At 53.6% G+C, this 22,278-nt stretch overlaps 1 protein-coding gene across 1 annotated transcript in view; it reads right to left on the bottom strand.

The window, feature by feature from the left end:
• Positions 1-10,548: 10,548 nt before the first annotated feature.
• The window catches only part of Htra1 (HtrA serine peptidase 1), a 45,629-nt gene continuing 33,899 nt past the window's right edge, over positions 10,549-22,278 (bottom strand). The window contains exons 4-9 of the mRNA XM_077105325.1: positions 17,264-17,458; positions 16,325-16,357; positions 15,111-15,225; positions 13,804-13,861; positions 12,416-12,511; positions 10,549-11,260 (exon numbers count right to left, since the gene is read on the bottom strand). Coding sequence (XP_076961440.1) covers positions 11,092-11,260; positions 12,416-12,511; positions 13,804-13,861; positions 15,111-15,225; positions 16,325-16,357; positions 17,264-17,458 — 666 coding nt within the window. The 3' untranslated portion in view covers positions 10,549-11,091. The remainder of the gene's footprint in view (positions 11,261-12,415; positions 12,512-13,803; positions 13,862-15,110; positions 15,226-16,324; positions 16,358-17,263; positions 17,459-22,278) is intronic.

The following is a 22,278-nucleotide window of genomic DNA, read 5'->3' as shown; positions in this document are numbered from 1 at the left end:
TTTACTGTGCCTTTCATTTCCAAGATTTCAGTTTGGTTCTTTTTAAATATCTCCATCTCTTTACTGTATTTCTCATTCACATCTTGTGCTGACTTCATTAGTTTGTTCAGTGTTATTCTGTGTTTTCTTAGAATTCACTGGTCAATTTTATAATCATTCTTTTGAAAACTTTTTCTAGTATTTCATCCACTAGATACTCTACTAGATTTAAAAACTCTGTATATTCTAATGGGGAATGGAGTGACCTAGATTAATATGCCCTCATTAGAGTGATGTCCACAGTCTTTGTGTTATTTCATTCTGTTTTTATGGTAGAAGTGTATGTCCATGAGTGAGACCTTAGTGTTCCCTACCCATTTCTTTTTTTTAATTATTTTTTTATTTGTTTTAATTAGTTATACATGACAGTAGAATGCATTTAAGCACTTTGATATATCATACATAGATGGGATATAATTTCTCATTTTTCTGAGTGTACATGTTGCAGAATCACATTGGTCATGTGGTCACATATACACATACAGTAATAATGTCTGTTTCATTCTACTCTCTTTCCTATCCCCACATCCCCTTCCCTCCCTTCCCCCAACTTCCCTCTACCTAATCTAAGGTAATGCTCTTCTTCTCTATTGCAGCCCACCTTATTGAGAATTAGCATCCGCATATTAGAGAAAACATTCAGCCTTTGGTTTTTGGGGATTGACTTATTTTGCTTAGCATGATATTCTCCAACTCCATCCATTTAGTGGCAAATGCCATAATTTCACTCTTCTTTAAAGCTGAGGAATATTCCATTGAGTATATATACTACATTTTCTTTATTCATTCATCTACTGAGGGACACCTAGGTTGATTCCATAGTTTAGCTATTTTGAATTGAGCTGCTATAAACATTGATGTGGCTGCATCACTGTAGTATGCTGATTTTAAGTCATTTGGGTATAAACCAAGGAGTGGGATAGCTGAATCAAATGATGGTTCCATTTCTCAGTTTTCTGAGGAATCTCCATACTGCTTCCCATAGTGTTTGCACCAATTTCAGTCACACCTGCAATGTATGAGTGTACGTTTTTCCCCACATCCTCGCCAACATTTATTGTTGCCTATATTCTTGATGATTGCCACTCTGACTGGAATTAGATGAAATCTTAGTATAGTTTTGATTTGCATTTCTTTTGCTAGAGATGTTGAACACTTTTTCATATATTTGGTTTGGGGGTTTTGTCTCCCTATTCTTTGTATTAAAGTATCACTGGAGTTGGAGCATGGAGAGTGTGTGTGTGTGTGTGTGTGTATAGAAAGAATCATCGTCTTTGGCTGGGTTTTGAATGCAGATCAACAGTAGAGTCTCTACCCTGTGAACTCAAAGTGTCCCAGAAGATTCCCAGCACCTCACAAAGACGAGGAATCAAATAACATCAAAAATATCAGTGAACAATACACAGCATTAATATGAATGACTACTATGACATCTAAAACACTAGTTACCACAAAAATAGGGCTGGTAGGATCAGCAACAACAAATAGCTGTGAACTAGATTTTGAATTAAAGTCAACAGCAGGTATCAACTCCATCACCACAGTACTAACAACCACAACACCGTGACTGATGGGAGCAGGAATTACAGAATCCAAATAGTTACAAAAGATGATAAAAATGCAGTTCATTAAGACAAAACGTGATAGGAAGGTAAAAGAAAGTTTAGAATGTTCAGAATGTGAAAAGATGTAATTAGTGGTGGCTATAAAGAAAAAGAAGAAAAAGATAAACAACATAAGTAAAGAGAGAACAGGAGAATTTGGCTATTGGAGGGAGGGGAAAGGAAAGAAAGAGAAACAAATAAAAATAAAAATTTAAAAATTCTAAAGTCAACAAATGAAAAGCCCTAACCCTCAAAAGAGAAAGAAAAATTACATTTAAAAAATGAGGGGAAAAAAAGAACAAATGTGTATATATATGTGTGTTCATCCATGAACTAATCAGCACAGCAAAAACACCAAAACAGACAAATAAACAAAAAGGAAATCTTATTTTATTTTTTATTTTTTATTTATTTATTTATTTATTTTTAGTTTTTTAAGTTTGGGTGCTGGGGATTGAACACAAGGGCTCTGTACCACTGAGCAGCATCCTCAGTACTTTTTTTTTTTTTTTTTGAGATAGAATCTTGCTATGTTACTGAAGCTGACCTCCAATTTGCAATCCTCCTGCCTCAGCCTCCTAATAATTACAGGCACATACCACCATGCCCAGCAGGAGGGGAAAAAGTTCTTAATTTAAAATGAAAGAGTTATTTCTGCTGAGGTGGTCAGAACTGTTGATGAGGATGAACGCTCACTGCCGATGTGAGACCATTCTCCTTTCTGTTTCTTCATGGGCTATGTCCCACTTAGAGAGAGCAAGGGCTTCCTCTTTCTGTGCCGCTCACTGGGCTGCCAGCTGGAACTGAAGCTGGGCTTTCCCGGTTTCCCTTCTCACCAGCACAAGGCAGGACTGAATGGGAATTACTGGAGTTTTGTCTCAGAGCAGATCATTGTATTCTGGGGTGGGCCAGTTCTGGTGGGACGTTCTGGTGGCTGGGGCTCTGAGCTCTGAGCAGGCCTTTAGGACTTTGTTGGATGGTATCTGCTCCAGAGAGATTGGATTGACCCTTCCCTAGGGCTGGGCAAATGCTGTTCTCGACTGGCAGCAGGACCTCGGGGGTCTCCCAAGGACTCCACGCATAGGGTGGGGAGCCAACCCCGCACAGGTCCCGCACCCTCCACCACCCACGAGTATGGCTTTCCCAGGCGCAGTTCCCCAGCGCGATCTAGGCCAATCCCAGCTGCCCATTCAGTGTCCAGGCTCTCTTCTCCTGTCACGTAAGCCGCCAGACTCAAGGGAAAGCAGTGGCACTCACCTCCACAGCTCTGACTTGTGCCCCCTGGGTACAATCTGCGCCTGTTTCATTCACCTTCTGCTAGGGACATCTTAGGCCACGCGACAGGCACCTGCAGGACGGTATGCCAATGTTTGCCACGATTTCCGGGCTCCTCAAGATGGCTCCCGCCTGGGCTCTGGGCCAGTTGACAGACAGAAGCTCCCGTGGGAGCTCAGAAGACCAGAATGCCAATGGGAATGCACACCGTGCTCATGAGGTTTCAGAGGAAAATGGGAACTCTACTGATAGACTAAAGGCCATTTATGGCATATTCTGATAAGTAACTTGTTTGCATTGGAAACTTTGGTGAGGCTGAATTTAAAAATGATGAGCTAATTAATCAGGAAGAGGAAATTTCAAGGCAGCACAGCGTTCAGTTGGTGACATGGATATCATCAGCAGCTTTTAGCCAGGTTTACTATGAGAATCAGGAGCAGAAAATAGAGCTGAAGGATTTTAAAAACTCGTAGTTTGAACAGAGAAGTGCTTATAAAAATGGATCCAAGAAAGTAATTCTTGTTGATGAGATTATGACCCCTAAAAACATGCTAAGTACTTTCTTACGGAGGCAACCGGAAAGATGGCGCAAGGGAGTCTCAGGAATTTGGAAGACCAACAGCCATCACAAGCTCAAGGGTGTAGAAGGAGAAATTTCCTTTGAAAAAAGATCATGGGGGTGCCCTGCTCACACGGGGGGGGCGGGGGTGCACAGGCAATTATTTCACCATTTTTGTTTTGTTTTATTTTGTTTGTACTGGGGATTGAACCCAGGGTCATTTTACCATGAAGCTACCTCTACATCCTTTCATTTTTTTTTTTTTAATTTTGATACTAGGGATTGCTAATTCGCTGAGGTCTTCTCACTAGGTTGCCAACGCTGGCCTCAAACTTATGATCCTCCTGTCTCAGCCTCCTCAGTTGCTGGGATTATAGGCGTGCACCACCGTACCCAACTGATTCACCATTTTGAGCCATGCAGGGACTCAGGTCAGTCACCTCAGCCACGATCCCAGGGGGCCCAAGTATTGCACAAGCTGGCAACAGACCTTGGTGTCATCTACATGGTGCTATTCTGCAGGAATACAGGATGCTCAAGTTAAGCCATCATGGAGGTTTTTACTGAGATTTCAAAGGAAGGCCTGGGAGGCCAGGCCAAGCCTAAAAGGGTCAGAGTCCCTGAGGGTTGCCCCCTAGTGGGCAATGCAGGAAGCTGTGGATGTAAAGCTGAAAGGCGATCCCAGGAATTAAGAAATGCCAGTAATGTGGACAGTCTGCCAAGAAAAGCTGCTGTCCGCGGAGTGAGCCAGGTGACAAGAGAGGCCATGTGGGCTGGAACGGGCAAGGCCAAAGGGGCAGGGCTGCTGAAGCCCTTTGAAAAATCACGTCTCACAGCCACGTGTCCTGGACGTGTGTGAGGAGTTACAGGACCCGTGTGCCTAGCTGGCTTTCAGTCGTGTTTTGGTCCCGTCCCTTCTTTCTCTGGCCCCTGTTCCTCCCCTTTGCCATGGGCGTGTTTACTTTGTGCCACTGTATACTGGGTATATGTAACTTGCTTCTTCATTTTTATAGGGGCTCACAGCCAAGAGTTTGCCTCGAGTCTCAGAGGAGACAGTGGACTTGGGCAAGGCTAAAAATCCTAGGACTCTGGGTTTCATCAAGAGATGGACATGAGCTTTAGGGGGCGGGGGGGTAGAATGTTAGGGTTTGGATACGATGTGTCACCCAAAATACCCTGTTGATTGGGGAATATTCAGAGGAAAATGATTGGGTCATGAGAGCTGTGACCTGATCAGTTCGTACTTGTTTGAATGGACTGGCTGCGTGGTAACCGTGGGCAAGTGGGCCTGGCTAGAGGAGGTGGGTCACTGGGGGCGTATCCTGGAAGGGTATGACTGCCCTGTGGCTTCTTCTCCCCCGACCCTCTGCTTTCTGACTCTGCTTTGAGCTGAGCAGCTCCCCTCCGCTGGGCCCTTTCCCCGTGATGGGCTGCCTCACCCTGGGCCCAGAGCAATGGAGTCAGCCATCTGTGGACTGAGACCTCTGAACTGTGAGCCTCCTCTAAGTCGTGCCTGACAGATGTCTTGGCTTCAGCAATGAGAGTTAATTAAAACATGCAGACAGCATGCTGCCGCCAGGGCGGGTGGTGACGACAGCAGGGAGGGGTGAGGAAGAGGAGCCAGGGTGACGAGGGCTGACACCAGGACAGGAACCTGTCCCCTTTGTGAGTGTACTTCATTTGATCTCTGCTGCTTCCTGGCAGAGGTCCGCCCTGAAGCCATCACTTTTAAAGGTTCTGAATACAACAACTGCCTGGTTTCAGGAAGGCCCCTCCTCTGTGTGTGCCCCACCCACCTCTGAGGGAAGTACCAGAGGCCACGTGAGTCAGCCCAGCTGAGCCACAGACACGGGAGCAGGGCAGCTGGGCAGCCCAGCTGGGCTCCCCGGACCCAGGCCCTTCTGGAAAGGACAGGGCCCTTCCACTGTGTGTCTCCAGTGGCAGACGCATTCGATTCCAAGAACAGCATCTCGCCTGGCAGTCAGACCCCTCTCTGTGGGTGATGTCACTCCCTCTGGCAGGCCTGGGGAGGGGAGAGGGACCTGCCACCAGGGACCCCCCCGCAGGGCTGAGGGTGAGGTGCCCAGGGAGGACCACATGGGGCTTGTGCGACTTTTCTCGGGACATCTGTGATGGGCAGGTTGTCCTGCAGAGCAGACAGGGCCTGGGAAGGCCGGAGCAGGGACGGCAGGAGGAAGGCAGTGTGGTAAGGGAACGCTCAAGCCTCCTGTGCGCATTCGCAAATGCAGTTTAAGCCCCAAATGTCCATGACCTTCGCTGTTTTATGGAGCTAGATAATTGCGGGGGCAGTACAGCTGTCCTTGGTGGCTTTGCCTCTGGCCAGCTCCAGCTCCGGGCACTTCTGTTTCCCCTTGTGCTCAATCGAACACACAGACCAAGGTCTCTCTAACCTCCCTGACCCAAAGCGTCCCCATTGCTCCCTCATCTTTGAACTACTTTCTCTTAAGGAAGGTGAAGATTCTCTCTGAATTTCTCTAAAGTGCCCTTGTCTAGCTAAGGGGCGTACCCTTCCCAGGAAGAGGGCAGTTGCTGTGGAACCTAATCAAATAACCAGGAAAGATTAATCAGGGGGAAGAAGAGGGTCACAGTGTGCACCACACCTAGTGACTTCTCTCCTCTCTGGGGCAGCTCCAAGGATCACCTGGGAGACAGCAAACCCTCTCTGTTCATCGACAGCTCCACCCCCTCACCTTCCCATCACTTGTCAGGGACCCTCTAGAACCCAGAGGAACTAAACCACTGTCTGCTCCTTGGGTCCCTTCCTCCCTCCTCAAAATCATTAACTACCTTCTAAAGCTTCCTACAGCCCCAGCTCCATTTCCCTCTCCCTTACAGAGAGGGCTTTAGAGCTTCAATCATTTGACCCTTTGAGAGGTAGTGAAGCTAGGCTCCTGGCAGGGGAGCCAGCTGGACAGATTCCCCCTCCTGGAGTGGGGATGGCGGAGAGACGGGGGCTGCCGTGCGGGGGACAGGGAGCGGGGACAGAGCAGCCTGGGGAAGGAGGGAAACGAATTCCAATTACCACAGCATCCATCAGCATCCACTGAGATGAGACGGGAAGGGAAGGCAGGGACCATGTCAGGAAGGGAAGGTGGGTCCCTGGGAGGTGTTTAGACTTGCTCCTGAAGGTCTGGGGGCTAGGCAGGGCTCAACAGTGTGCTCCTGACCCTGGCCAGAGAGGCCTGGGTCCCTAGTACCCCCACACTGCTCCCTACCACCCTCCTTCCCTAGAGACCCAGGCACCTCCACCAGTGTCCAGTGGGTGACCTTGGCAAGGTGCTTAAACTCTCTGAGCCTCAGTTCTCTTCTCTGCAGGGTGGAATCATAATAACACCACTCCCCAGAGTTATGAGGGGCTTGAACGAGGGCTGTGTCAGATGCCTGTACTGCGCTCGGCCCACACAATATTTGGACATGGAGTTCGGGGTGCCACTCCTCTCCCAGTGTTACGTCCTGTTATGTCACCGCATCCCTTTTGTTAACACAACTCACGCCCCATCAGCTCCGGGACACGAAGCCCACTCTCACCACCTCTCTCCTCATGGCACAAGGCAGCTGCCTGACAGGGACCCCAGGATGTGCCTCCACACCAACAGCACCGCGTTCTGTGTTCTGTTCCGAGCAGTCCCAGGGCGAGCAGGGAGAGAGCAGCTAACTCCCACCTGGCGGTAGGCGGTTCTCCCAGGTACAGGCAGCCCAGGGTCACAGGAGCTGATTCCCACCTGTGTGTGTGTGTGGGGGGGGGGGGGGGTGATGGCTACTGAGGCGAGCCTGCTCTTCAGCCTGGCCTGCTTTCTGGACTCACCCAGGGAGCTCTAGGCCAGGTCACACCATGACAGGATCTCACAGTGGGGCTTGACACCCTTCATCTTTAAAGCTTCTTTAACCGAGTTCTGACATTCCTCAGCCCAGGCAGCCCCAACGGGAAACAGTGTTGGCAGGAGGACCAGAGGAGAATCCACCTGGACTCTGACCTCAAGGGCCACCACCCTCAGGGAAGGCCGCTTTCACCGTAGCCTTGAACCTGGAGGGTCCACTCACCAGACAGGACCCCTGCTGCATGTCAGAGAACAATGCGGCCATCCAGGTCTCTGGCCTAACAGGGCAGCCCGGTGGGGGACAAGCCCTGCACAAGTTCTGATAAATACACCACCAGACACGAGTGTTCAGGTGGGGACATGGAGGGCCCCCAACAGAGCCACGGGCCTCAACCCCGCTCAGCTGGGCCTCAAGGACCGCGGGGAGATGCTCGCTGGGGCCCTGTCCTGGCCAGAGCACCTAGGGAAGCATCGGGCAGGCCTGGAAGGGGAAGGGCCAGCAAATGCACGTGTGCTCCTGGAGTCCAGCCACCGACACCGCGTGACTGGCATCACCTGCAGTCTGGCAAAAGCTTGAGAGCAGAGGACTGGAACCAACGGGGCTGAGACTGGGTGAGTACAGGTGAGGGTGCCCTTGGACAAGGCAGGGCTCCCAGGAGACAGAGGGGCAGCTGCTGGCCCCCATCAGAGGGCTCAGAAAGACCCCAAACTGAGCAGGGGCTGTGAGTCTGCAGCCCCTTGATCACCTCCACAGAAGCAGAGGGCACCTAGGGGTGGGGGGTTACTTGGGACCAGGGGTCCTCAGGGTTTACTTGAGACCAGGAGCTGTGGTTTTAGGGGACAATGGCCAGTGGCACCACGCAGAGGCCACAGGCTCAGAGTTCATGGGCTCTAGTCATGGCTGTCCCAAGCTGCGTAGCTGGGACAATGTGCCTCGGTTCTGAGTGTCCATTTCTTCACCGGATGAACGGGAATAGATATGGCATCTACCTCAAACCGCAGAGAGGCAAGCCAAGAAACGTTCAGTGCTCAGGATGGCGTCAACACCAGAAAGCTCTCGGCAGATGTGAGCTGATGTGCCACTGCCGACCAGAACCGTGGCAGGCTAACAAAGATAAAAATGAGAGTGGCTGTGTCTAGCTCATGCTCCGGTGCCACAGCAGCACCAGAATAATAATTACCACTATTACTACCATTCCTCATTATTACTAGTATTACTCTCAGTCCTCATTTTACACAGAGGGAAACTGAGGCTCAACAGCATTAATTAACATGTCCCTAACACTTACCGAGTACATACTATGGGCACCATATATTTATTTATTTAATCACCCCAGGAACTGAAGGAAATAAGTATAATTATATCTGCATTTTACAGATGGGAAATTAGCCCAGAGACATTCAGCAACTTGCTTGAGGTCACGCAGCCAGGAATATGCAGACACTGGATTTAAACCCAGTCCATCTGGCTTCGAAAGCTGCATTCTTCCAACTCAGTGCTCTGCTTCCCAGGTTTTAAGGCTAACTCATATTGCCAAAAGCCTATCACAGCCCAAAGTAAGCAGAAGCAACTGTCCTGAGAGGTCCCATGACAGTCTCTAAGCACGCAAGTAGGGATGTCAGGATGAGCAAGCCCCACAGGACACAGGGTCCCCAAGTCAGTCCAGCCATGAATCCAAATTTGGAAGTGCTCACCATGCTCTAAGCAGCCCCTTCTGTGGCCCTGCATGTGACCACAGAACAGGCAGAGCTCTGACCTCACCCAGTGCCCTGTGGGCCCCAGGGAAATGGACATGGCTGGGTGTTCAGGACTCGGCAGGTCACCAGATGGGTTCCCCAGCAGAACCCTCTGTGCTCTCCCAAGTTCCAAACAGGCTGGAGACGATGGGCTCCGGCCAGGGCTGGCCCTGACCTCAACACCACCCGGTGCACCATCCCTACAGGGCAGCAGCACAGCCCAGGGACCACCCCTCCCAGGGTCAGGCCACATGCAACACATCTGAGAACAAACCCAGAAGCCACAGGGCATTCTGGGCAACACCTTTAAGGGAGAAGAGAATGCAGAGCAACTCGGAGAGAGCAGTCTCCCTGGCTCCTTTCTGACTACAGCATCGTCTGAGCAGAGAGTGAAACAGCCTGGGCTGCCACGGCCCCAGCTGCTCAGCACCCGCGCTGACTTGGGCTTTGCTGAACAGGCTTGCCCCGCACTGACTCAGGCTCCTGGCCTCCCACACCCTCTCCAGGTACCTGGGCCTTACGCAACTCTTGGTGGAGGAAGAACTAAGCTTTGGGCCTGAGACCTGGACCTCCCTCTAGTGCAAGGCCCCCCCGCTTTTTTAAAATATTTTTTAGTTGTAGATGGACACAACACCTTTATTTATTTATCTTTGTGTGGTGCAGAGGATTGAACCCAGTGCCTCACACATGCCGGGCGAGTGCTCTACCACTGAGCCACAACCCCAGCCAAGACCCTTGACAGCCAAGGACTACACCACCTTTGCCTGGCAGTGGTTGGTGTAAGAAGCCTTCCCCCTGGTGTGTGCTCCCCACAGGGACCCAGGCCTGTGCACACATCCCAGCCCGAGCCTTGCAACAGCCTTCCTGGGTCCAGCTTCCCACACTCTTAGAAATCCTTCCTGGAAGGAAAGGTGCACTCCAGCTGCTCAAGGCTGCACCTGTTGCAGGCACACCTACTGAGAAACACTGCTCCAAACTCTGCGGCTTGAGGTCTAGTTCTTATTTCAGACCCAGGACAAATAGGGTGGACCACAGCCCTGTACCTTCTGGGGACTTAGAAGGGGTCAGTCCTGGGATTGTCCTGCTCTCCCAAACTGCCTTCCAGGAAGAGAACTGGCTTCTCAGTCGAAGCTGACTGTCCTGCCTCTGTCCTGCTCTGGCCCAGCCCTCCACACTTGGCCCAGGGCCTGGCACAGAGCAGAGGCCTAGAAAATCTTTGTTGACTGATTGCATGATATATGAGGTCAACAGCCTCTGTCTAGTTAGAAGAGCTCCAGATGTGTGCAGAACTGTCCCGCGGCCCTCAATCACAAAGCTGGTGGCCAAGCAGGGTTGTATAACTCGGGTAAATCCGAAAGGATAGTTTTGAAATAACTGGTAGGACTGAGAGCCCAACCCTGCATGGACATTGTGGTTTAATGAGGAGCCACTGACATTATGATTGTTTCCAAAAGAGTGCAATCAGCTGTTAAAAGAAGCACACCAGAGAGCAATGTATGAAGAAGTATTTTAATAGCTCAAACTCAGAGTCATCGCACTCCCAGTTCTGAAGATTCCTAAAAGAGGGACTTGGCCGTCTGGGAAGCCAGCATCCACCCATCCATGGTCTCTGAGCATCCTCCTCCTCTGGGTGCTGACTCAGAGGAAAGCACGAACATGCCCAGGACTGTTCTGGCTCCTGCGAGGCCTTCCTCTTATCTACACGATGCGTCAACTGCATTAGTTGGACTAAGACGATGACTCGGTTAAAGGAGGAGACAGGTGTTGACTGTCTAAGCAGGAAGAGCCCAAGCTGGCAAGATAAAGCACGCTGCATACATGGGGTACAGAAGGGCGGAGCTTCTGCCTGAGAATCTGCAACATTACATTTGTTTTGCCTGAACACTATCAGGAAGGGATCTGTTGGCTGGGGCACTTCCACTGAACAAGCAGAATGGCGGTCCAAAGTCCCGGGTACGCCGTGCCACCAGCCCAGAGTCTTCACGCATGGTCCACCGCAGTCTCTGAGGGAAAAATGAAGCCCAGCTCATGCCTCTGCCTAGGGGTCAATTTCTTCGGGAATCACTGTAATCATAATGTCTTCATTGCCCCTGCGAACAACCATGTTCAGGATATTTTCTTTCTTAATGACGTCACTGACGTCATTGGCAGAGACCACCGACTGTCCGTTGATGCTGATTATGACGTCGTTCTCCTTGAGACCACCGCTGCAACGCACAGGAAACACAAGGGTCAAGTTTGAGTTCCTCATAGTTTAACTCTACATCAACAGAGGCCCAGCACAGAACCAAAAGGCCCAGGGTGACCAGGTGTGGGTTGAATTCAGGAAAGGATGACTTTAAATCACCCGTGCCCTGTATCTCCTTCTGAGATTTACAGGCCAAATCATCAATCATGGCAGAAATTCCTATGTCCCTACGGCATTCCTGTAATCTTATGACATACCAAAGGGAGCAAGGATGCATTAGGTCCCATCTGCCACACACTGTGACCGTGGCCAAATTGCTTATAATGAGCCTTGCAGCCCAGAGAACAATTCCTTCAGGATGGGCAAATGCTTCTCTTAGGAGGCACTTCCTCCACAAACTGAAGCTGCAACTTTAGCTCCTAGATGACCGTGTCAATATGCCATCATGGCCCTTCATGGTCTGGTGCAAACTTTCCTCATAGAAGGCCAGATAGGAAATGATATCTGGGTTTCGCAGGCCATTCCGTCTGTCTTGCTACGACTCTGCCACAGCAACACAAAAACCACCACAGGCGGTCTGTAACCTAATGGGCCGAATTCCAGGAAAACACTTGTAGACACTGATATTTGCATTTCGTATCCTTTTCACGTGCCACAAAATGCTATCATTGCCTTGGAATATCTACAGCTTAAGTGAAGATGCGAAAGTCATCTCAGCCCATGGACCACAGGACAGCAGGCAGTGGGCCAGGTTATCTCCGGGCCTGCTCTGCGGTCCTACCCTCCCTGTGGACGTTATGTCAGTGCAGGTCCCACACCCTGATCACTGATGTAAATACTTCTTTCATGTTGCTTTGACGTCACTGGGGGTTACTCTTCTAAAGGTTCAGACAGGTCCTGAGGTCGTGGGGACTCAGCTGCATGAACCCTCTCTCCCCAGCCAGCCTTCCCAGTCTCCTGAAGGGCCTGCTCTGGCTCTTCCCACCTGATGACCCCTAGGGAAGCGAGGACCTTGGAAGGCAGGAAATGCCCTTCCATGAATGCGTCCTGCTGCGGACCAGATCAGGTGACCTGGCTGACCTTGACCACATTTATCAAGAGTGGACACAATCACTGAGCCAGTATAAAGAGGGCAGTGCTCCATGAGGAGATGAGGAAAGCACGTGGCACTCACGCTTCTGCGGGGGTATCGGGAATCACTTCAATGATGTAGGCTCCCGAGAGCACGTCAGGGAAGTCTCGGTGGCGATCCTTCAACTCTTTGGCTTTGCTGCCAGGAGAAAAAGACTCGTGTTAACATCAAGTACCAACAGACTGTCCTCTGCTGACACTGGCCTTTTGCCCCAAGTCCTAAGTAGAATCCCTTTGAGAGTTCCAATTCTACGAGTTTAACTTCTACCATGAGAGTCAGAGGGTTATTATGTGACAGTAAGGAAGCACTTGATTATTATTATTCCTGTTATTTATTAGTCAGTTAATAGCAATTACCCTGAAGGAGCAGGACAGTCTAATGGTTGGCCTGGTCTACAGCCCTAGCTCTCTGCTATTTGCTATCTGTGTTACCATGGGCAATTGCTTAACCTCTCTGTGTCTTTGCTTCCTCGGTTACAACATGGGGCTAGTAATGGTATACTCTAGGACATGGGTTGTGATGAGGCTCAGATGAGGCCATCGAGGTAAGGTGCCCAACCCAGTTCCTGGCACAGAGTAAGCATATGATAGTCACTGTGGCTGGTGACAGTTGCCACCGTTCACGGAGCCAAACCTGGCTGCATAGCAGGAACACCTGCATTGCTATCCCCATCCTAGAAGGGGCCTGAGCACTCGGGGTCACAGCTGGGAAGCGACAGAGCTGGGAAACCAGACCACTCAGCCTGCGCTCCGTCCCTGCACCCGGGCCTCTTTGGTTCCAGAGATAACTAACTGGGTGACTTTAATCTTGGAAAACCGTCCCATCTTCTGGAACTCTAAGGAAGGTGCTATCATCCAAAACACGCATCACAATGTGCTAACAGTGAGGATGAGCTAGTAACAGAGCCACATGTCTGTGAATGCCTCCAGCTTCCTGCCACTCGGCTCCTGCTGTGCTGGGGAGGGGACAGATACCCCTTTCCCATCCAGGCTCCCCCGATAGCTCGATAGCTCGCATGCGCCTGGCAACAGGCAGGACAACAAGCCCATCAGTCACCGTGTCCCTGGCGGGGGCCCGCTCTGGCATTCCTCCCGCCTTGTCCCACAGCCTCAAGGCCAAGGAGAGGCAGGTGCTCTGTGGCTGGGCGGGCGCGTGGGGAACTCCTGGAATGTGGGTTTCAACAGAACAAGTGGTGAGAGGGCGGCCTGAGAGCGTGAGGGCCAGCCCTGGTCAGGCTACGTCTGAGAGCAGGCAGAGTCCTCCAGAGGACAGAAACAGGGGGAAACAAAACAGAGGGCCAGGCAACAGCCCTGCTCCTCCCAGTGGGATTTAAGTTTGAGCAGAAGCTGAGATGGCTTCTCTCTCGGGGTGCCAGTCTGGTGGAATTCGGGGCTACCTCAATGCAGGCAGACATGCTCCTGCTGACCCACCTGGATGTGAGTGACATCATTCGGATCCCTATGTACTTCTTCTTGGTGATGGCTTTCCCTGGTGTAACAAAAGGGACAACAGGTCAGCCCAGTTGTCAGGGGTGGCGGGGACACAGGAGCCAGGGGTCTGATGCTACAGTTTGCAGCACAGGGTCAGGGCCAGAGCAGCATGGGCTGGGGCCGGGGTGCATGCTGGGCTGGACTCCTGCCTGCTATGGGACCTTGGAAAAGTCCCTCCATCTCAGTTAGTAGACAAAACCCTAGGAGAGGTCTTTAATCCTCGCTGTCACTGACCTCTGGCCCTCCCCCAGGCTGGCTCTCTGCCCCCCTCCCCCTCCACTCTGCCCTGGGCTGCGCAGGCCTCTCTCCCCTGGAGGACTGCCAGAGCCTCTTAACAGGCCTCCAGCTCCCACCTCACCCTGCAGTCCCCTCCCAGCTGGCTGCCAGAGTGGCCTTTCTTTCCAGTGACAGCACTCCGTCATAAGCTTCCCTGTTCCCGTGCAGTTAAAACACGGCACAGGCCCCACACCTTGGTGGCGTGAGCCTCGCTCCTGGCCCTGGCTGGCTTCCTGCACCCGCCCTGGGTGATTGCTCATGGCCACTCAAGGGGACAGGTGCCTGCTGTCTGTGCCCACTCCACTGGCCTCTGTCTGCACTGCCCCCCACCCACACACACGCTGGCTCCCGCTCACCCAGTCTGGATTGGGAGGCGTCTCCAGCCTCGCCGGCTCCACGGTCAGTCCTGCCTGTCCCTCCCTGGCCATCCGCCTGCCTCATTTTCTTGGGGCACTTGCTGCTATGTGATGTTATCTTATCTGTCTGACTGCTGCCAGCTCCGCCCTCCCCAGCATAACTAAACATCACACCTGCAAGGGGCCCTGTGGGCTGCCCACACCCAGCCCCCAGCCTCCTCAGAGCAGGTGGATGCAGACATCTGCAGAACGAATGTGCTCCCTGAATCTCAGTTTTCTCGTCATGAAATGGGACTGTTCATTCCTACCTAATGGGTCACAGGAGTCAAGTGATGTAATGATAACTGATATAATGCACAGAAGTCACCTGGGCCCACGTCTGAGACAGACTAGAATGAGAACCAGATGAACTATCCATGATCACAGGACAAAAATGCTCCAATACCTGTGACCTGGTACCAGGGGCCGGCTAGTCCTGGGCATCCCCTCTCAATTCCTGATAGGATCCTACTCGACTGGTTTTAGGGACTGCCATTGTGCCCCGCCCCATATCATCAAGGGGCAGTAAAGCTTTAGAACTGATCTCCAAATCCCAGGCTCTCTGGACCTTGTTACCTTTGGCCTGCCGGTCATGGGACTCGGTTAGAAACTTCTTGATCTTGTCAGATGGAATTGCAAAGGAGATTCCGGCGGTCACCTTCAGAGTGTTGATGCCGATCACCTCACCGTCCTGAAACAAGGAGAAATGGCTTACTGCGTCGCCTGGGGCTTGGCAGCTGGTACCCCCGGGAAGCAGAGAGTCTGTATGAAAGAGGCCTGGACATGGGCAGTCAGCTTCAGAAGCAGCACCCACCCCAGGCCGGAGCACAGGCCACAGCTGTGTGCAGTTTCAAGACACAATGTTGGCTCCTCTCAAAGCGAATACATTTCCTCAATCTCTGAACCTTGAGGTGGCCTTCCTGCCCCTCCCATTTCCAGTGACTTGGAGGCAATAGTTGCCTCACTGATGTCAGAAATGACCTTAGAGCCTGGGAGCTGACGCCCCCCTCCCCCCCTGCAGGAAAGTGTCTCCACAGATGCTGCTGTGACTGACGGGGAGACAGAGGGCAGGGCAGTGTCAGAGTTGCACCTCTTAGTTTCCTCTGCAGGGAAGGGAAGACTGCCGGGACAATATCAATCACCTCTCACACTTCCTGCAAGTGCTGAGATTTCAGGCCCAATACCAAGGGACTGAGGGACCCTGCAGGAGGCACCGCTGTCTGGGCCTTGCCCAAGATGACCTTGATTCCAGCATCTCTAAGTGGCCCTTGAGCCTCGCTCTGGCTCTGACAGTCTGTGATTCCAGGTTTTGCTTTTCACGCTCAAGGATTTACGTTCAGAGGGAGGGAGATGCTGTGAGCAGCCTGCTCCTCCTCATTCCTGCAGGTCTTGAGGGAGGGCTCCTGGCCTGGGAAAGCTCCTCCCTGCTTCCCTGCCCTGGGGACTGGATCTGGAGGAGGTGCTCCCTACAACGAACAGCTCTGCTGAGGCCTTCAGCACAAAGCTGCTCCCTCACTGGCCTGCACTGGCCCCGGACTCCACTGCGTTGGCCTGAGACTGTGAACACCAGCACGTCCCAGGGCCTTCCCTCCCCAGCCTCAACTCTGGCAGGCCCTACTCCTTCCAGAAAAGGTGCATAGGGTGATATGCAGAGATACAGTCCATTCAGAGCTCACTTTACAAGAACTGGATAACGTGCTTTTGCAAGTTCATGTTCAGAAAGAAATTAAAACAAAACAGGATGCACACAGATAAAAACAAGCCACGACATGGGTATTGACAGGCCTTACCAGGTTTACTAGGGGGCCTCCCGAGTTTCCATACTGAAATAAACAGAAAAAGAAAGGTTATACTTGTGTCATAACATGCTTCAATCTGTCCCTGCCTGGTGGCTTTCTGAGCACCGTGCCTGGAGTACGGGGTCTGGTTCTTCCCTGAGATTTGTAATGATTCAGAAACTTAAGGGTTTGCCATAGATGGGGAATTGGGGGCTCTTAGACTCAGAGGCCCTACAGCCTCTAATCCCACTTTCTTGGCCTGGGGTGAGGCCCACTGCCCACTTGCTCCTGGATCATGGGGTCCAAATCTGCACAGCCCCCTTGGTAGGTCCCCTGTCTGCTGCTGGGGCTGGAATCCATATGGTTTGTCCTGGTTCCAGAACCTCATGCAGATTGGAAGGAAGTTTGAGAATAAAACCTACGAGGGGCAGAGGCTACACGAACACACCATTTCTGACTTCTCAGACAGAGGTGGGGGGAGTTGCCTCTCAGAAACAAAGAAGAGAAACGGGGTGCTCGAGGGAGTCCATTTCTGAAGCAGCACCGAGAGCTCCAGTCTCAGGAGAGGGCATGGGGGCACAGGCCCGGCGCTCAGACTGCGGCCTAGGGCAAGGGCAAGGGCTCAGGCCACCTTGAGGCTACAGGGCCCTGCGAAGTGAGTGGCCCTCTTGCCAGAAAGGGAGGATCTGCACATCCTCAATGTGCCCAGTGGGCCGGTGGGGCAGGGCAGCCGGCCACCTGCCCGGGCAGGATGAGGATCCCCCTGTTGTAGGAGTGGCAGGGATCGCTCTGGGTGCTGCCAACCCTCGGCGTCCTCTGCTTCAGAGGTTCAGAGGGAACCCCCGTGCTACAAGGATCCTGACTCAACACCTGGTTTCTAAGCCTGACTTTCCTCTGGCCAAAGCCTGCCCCAGTCCCCAGCGGGTGGAGGGAGGGGGGAGCCCGGCTCACGTTGATGATGGCATCCGTCTGGATGTAGTCCATGTCCGAGTTCCGGAGCCCGAGCTCTTTGCCGCCCCGCTGGGTGGTGCTGACGATCCCTGTGGTGACGGTGTTTTGGAGGGAAAACGGGCTCCCGATGGCGACCACGAACTCTCCTGGCCGCAGCTCCGAGGAGCGGCCGAGCAGCAAGACCGGCAACTTCCCCTGCAACCACAGGGCTGGCGTTGCTGTTTGTTTCACGTGACAAGAAGGATAAACGCACAGACACGGCGGAGCCCCGAGCGGTCAGGGGTACGGATGCACCAAGCCCATGGAGGGCTGGGCTCAGGACCCACACGCCTTTCCGAGGGCAAGGGAACCCACTTAACCCACATGTCGCAAGTAAACACTGAGGCCAGACCCCATGGAGACCACCCCAGGGTCTCACCACAGCTCGAAGCTCCCAGCAGATACTTGCTCTGAACCTTCAAGGCCAACAACAGGGGAAGAAAAACCGGGTTTGGCATTTCTGTTGGGGGGCAGAGGCCCAGGCAGGAGCCTGAGCCCGTGCAGGCCTCTGGGTAAGCAGGGAACCTGCCCATTTCTCACATGCTCGCTCCTCCCAAGGCCCAAGGATTGGGTCCTGCCACCAGGGACTTGCTGACTTGTTGGGTAGGCACAGGGATGACCGGGGGCCAGCAGCATCCAAGACCTGAGTAGTAGGCTACCTCTCCTGTCCTGAGAAGGTCCCCAGCACCATCTCTGCTCCCCAGCCTGGGCGGGAGTCCATCCCCAACACCCTATCAAGGCGGCGTGAAGTTGGAAACCCCGAACAGCTCTTTAGAACAAGACAGGGCCCAATCAAGCCCCTCCAAGAGTCCCAGGACTGAGGGGCCGGAGGAAGGGCCCGGGGCCTCCCTGTTCCATCAGGGACACCTTCAGGCCCCCCTCTCTTCCTGCCTCTGGCACAGCCAAGCAACCTCCCAAACTCTGAGCTCCTTCAACTTCACGGAGTCTGGCATGGATTAGGCCAGAGAGCAGAGTCGAGGCCTGTCCCCGAATGTGCCCACCTGAGACAAAGAGGCCAAGGGGCCAGGTGCGGCAGAGGTGGGCTGCTGTAGCATCTCCTCTGCCAGGGACGGGGCAGCACCTGCAGATGAACTGGGGCTGTCATTATGTCCATTTAACAAAGGAGGACATGAGTCACTCTAGAGAGAGGGATTCAACCCTGGGACCCCCCTGTCTGCTATACAGCGCCCTCCTGCCCCAATACACGCGATAAGGAGATGCTGGCTGAGAAAACTCAAGGAGGAAGAAAGGAATGTAGAAGGGGGTGCAAACCTACAGTGACTAGCAGACTGTGAGGAGGAGGAGGACGCCCCTCAGCTCACAGACACAAGGCCCAGGAGAGCACCATCCCAGATCAAGAGCACAGACGGGGCCAGGCCTGAGCTTCAACCCCTGGGGCCTGCGATTTCCTCATCTGGACAGTGAAAATAATGGGGTCCACCTGCTTCACTGTCTATTGTGAGAACCAAGGGACAGAAGGTCAGGGCTGGCATCAGCATCAGCCAAGCCAGGTGCTGACCATTGTTAACTGGGGTCCCTGCAAACTCCCATGGGGAAACGCCACCTATGCGGCCACAGGCCAGTGTGCCGTCACCTAGCAAGACGCAGCTCCGCCCTGACTGTGCCCCTTCCCCCTGGGGTCCCTGTGGCCAGAGCCTGCAGCATTCCCCGCGCCCCTTATCGTCCTCAGCATCCAAGGCAGGCAGGGAACATGGCCTCATGTGTCTCTCTGGGCCCGTGCCAGCAGCCTGTGCCAGGAATGACTTCAGCAACCGCTGCAGAGAGGGGCAGGGCTGGGGGCTGCTGACGTGCACTTGGCCTCTCCCCAAGGGATGGCCTTGAAGGACAGGCAGGGATGGCAGGCTGCTGAGGCAGGTCAGCCTTCCACCCAAAGAAAGAGGGCTGCAGACAGGAGGCCAAGGTGGGACCCAAACAGGGGCTCAGGCACAAACTGGGAACCAGGCAAGACGGTTCCAGGCGGGTTCACTGCGCATGGCCACCCCTCCATCTCCTGGGAAGGCAGCCAGGAGCAGCTCCGTGTCTGGGGCATTAGACAGCAGAGACCTGAAGACAGCTCTGCCCGTGTCTTCTGTTCCAAGGTCCGAGCTCAAGCCTAGGGGATGCTGGGAAGGGGGCAAATGCTTTGGGAGAAGCCATGGGGCGGGGGAGTCATCCCACAGGGGACAGCGATCCAGTCCTGCCTGCTGTCCAGCCACATTCCCTGGGAGAGTCAGGCCTCCAGGGACACTGCCTGCTGCCACAATGGGCCCAGAGCACCCCACGGGCAAGCCTGGCATGAGAACAACAGAGTGGTCCACACTGGCACAGCCACACAGGCCTGGGTAAGGTGGACACGGTGAGGAGAGCCCAGCGGTCCCCTGCAGGGGCCAGTCCCCCCTCAGACACAGAGGAGGGGCGCACTGCACCGGCAGACCACCCGAACTGTCACCTCGGTCTAAGTTCTTACTCACTTGACACATCAGAGATTATGAAGAGGCATCTTAGGACAGAACGAGCGACAGGATGGCCAGGGGAAGGGGGCCTTGTCCCATAACCCTGAATTCACATGGAAGGAATGAACCTGCCAAACAAAGCCCTTCCAGGACACTTAGGACTTGGAACCTGATTCTCCCCGTTTTACAGCTGTCCCAAGGTTCCTGAGGAAACTGAGGCTGAGTGGAGGGACTTCCCATGGCCAAGGAACAGCCGGGCTAAACAGCTCTGGACTCGCGCTCCAGCACACGGCTCTAATTCCCAGGCTTCTAATTATAGGCAGAAATCCCTGCAAGGGATGGATTGGCGCTGAGACACTGGCTAGGCCAGCTTCGTGCTCTCCGCAGGCTGAGCCGCAGGCCGAGCTGCCTCGAGGGGCTGTTTGGCCCTGCTCTGCACAGGTGCTGGCTGGCTGCAAGCCCCTGGCCTTTCAGAGTCCTTCAAATCCAAGTGGGGTTCATTCTCAGCCGCAATCCTCGCCCGGGGCTGTCTGCTCGCGGCTCTCTGCTGGCCAAATTCCTGCTCAGTAATTGAGCTTTTTACTCCATCACCGTCTAGACATTTCTCCACAGGGGGATGGGGAGAAGAAGTGCACAGATGGCTGAAAGGGACGGCCAGGCTCCCGTCTTGACCTGCTAAGGCTGCACAGCACCTGGGGTCCTGTCCACCCTGCTCTGGGGCCCCGGGCTGCTTCTTGCACTGCCCACATCAAAGCTGTCCCAAGGTTCCTGGCGGCAGACACTCTGTCTACGGCTCCCTTTGAAGCAGCACCGGCCACAGGCCATCTCCACGATGCCAGCCACTCTCCCAACAGCCTCTGCACACCCCATCTCCCTGAGCCTCCAGCACACCTGCAGAGCCACCAGGGTGAGCATCCACCCCCTGGTGTCAGCGGAGGCCAGGGAAAGAGAAGAAAGTGGCCTGTGGGTCCCACTGCACACGTCCAAGTCTCACACTCTGAGGTGCTGCGTGTCACTGCAGGGGTAAGAAGGTGACCTCAGGCCCTAACAGGAGGGCCAGCAGCTCACATGGGCCCAAGTCCTTCTAGGACACGGAACATTCCATAGCAAGTCCCTCGCACCACCAGTTCTCACGGCCTCACACACTCGTGGAGAACGGGAGCCTGGGAGCCACAGTAGAGAAGGGGCATCTAGGAGGAGGGTGGGCCCAGCCCACAGCTCCAGGGGACTCCCCGATACTCAGTGGTGTCCTCAGAGCCAGAGATGGACCTGAAGAGAGCATCAACCCCTAGCACCTGAGTGGTCAACATACTGCCAGCCAGCCAGGTGGAGACCCACTCCGGGGACGGTGGCAGAGGCCTGGACGTGGGGTCCAGCCGTGCCGTGTCTACAGAATCACCAAATACAGCCACAGGCAGGAAACTAACGCCAGTGTCTGGAAGGACTTGCTCCAAGCACGATTAAAGAAGGCTCTGACCATCTGCTTAGATCACAATCACCCACCACAAGCCTGGAGCTTCGCTGATGGGAAACCCGCCCACCTAGAAGGACCCCTCATTGACACTCGGGGAGTCTCCTCCACGCACAGCCCAGGGGTCCTGAAGATATTCACCCTCCAGGCTTCCTAACTGATAGATGGAGGCACAGACAAGCCACCAGGGCCCACAGAGTAAAAATGGACAGGGTCCATCTTCCCTGCCAAAGGCAGCTCAGCCCAGAATCTCCCACAAGGTCCAAGCATGTATCAATACTGGAAATGATCTGTGCTTGTTAGTTAGGGTGTTTTCAGCCATGAATAAAAGAAAACTCAGCTCAAGATGGACCAAACAGTCACCTAACCAAGGGCAGAAGGGACAAGGCTGGTAACTTCAAAGCCTCGAGGACAACATCAGGAGCAAGGCTCCTTCCCTTCCCTTCCATCTCCACTCCAGGCTGTCCTCATGGTCACAGGATGGCTGCCACCACATCAGCCCAGTGGAACCATGACTCCTCCAAAGAGCAGGGAAATTCCAAAGGTGCCTCAGCTTGCTCCTCACAGGGCGTCACAGCACCCAGGCACAAGGCCCCCTCCCTACAGCAAAGGATGGGAACCTAAAAGGTACTCAGGGCTCTGCTGAGGAGGACAAAGGCTGAAGGTGGGGAGCAGGCAGCAGAGCTGACCCTGACATGAGGAGAAGGTTGGCCTGCGGGGGTGACCCTGCACAGCATCCAGGGGTGTCAGACAGGTCTCTAGTAAGTTCTCCTCTTCCATGCATAGGTTTGTTTTTTTCAGGGGTGGGGACGGAAGGAGAAATCTCCTTAAAAGGAGACAGTGGTCCCCAATGTCCATGAGGGGCCTTGTGCCTCCACTGGGTCAAGAGGAGGTGATCCGAGCAGAGCCGGGTCACTGTGGGCAGGCCCACTCCTGCACCTGCCCTGAGCTTGCCCCTCACCTCTTCCTGCTGTCACACACGCGGCCTTGTACCACAACTGCTCTGCAGGACAGATGGGGGCAGGCTGCACAGGGGGGACCCAAGTTCAAAC

This window comes from Callospermophilus lateralis, chromosome 15 (genome assembly GCF_048772815.1).
Source record: "Callospermophilus lateralis isolate mCalLat2 chromosome 15, mCalLat2.hap1, whole genome shotgun sequence".
Classification (NCBI taxonomy): domain Eukaryota; kingdom Metazoa; phylum Chordata; class Mammalia; order Rodentia; family Sciuridae; genus Callospermophilus; species Callospermophilus lateralis.
Note: the sequence above shows the minus strand (reverse complement) of the source record. Positions and strands in the feature narration are given on the sequence as shown.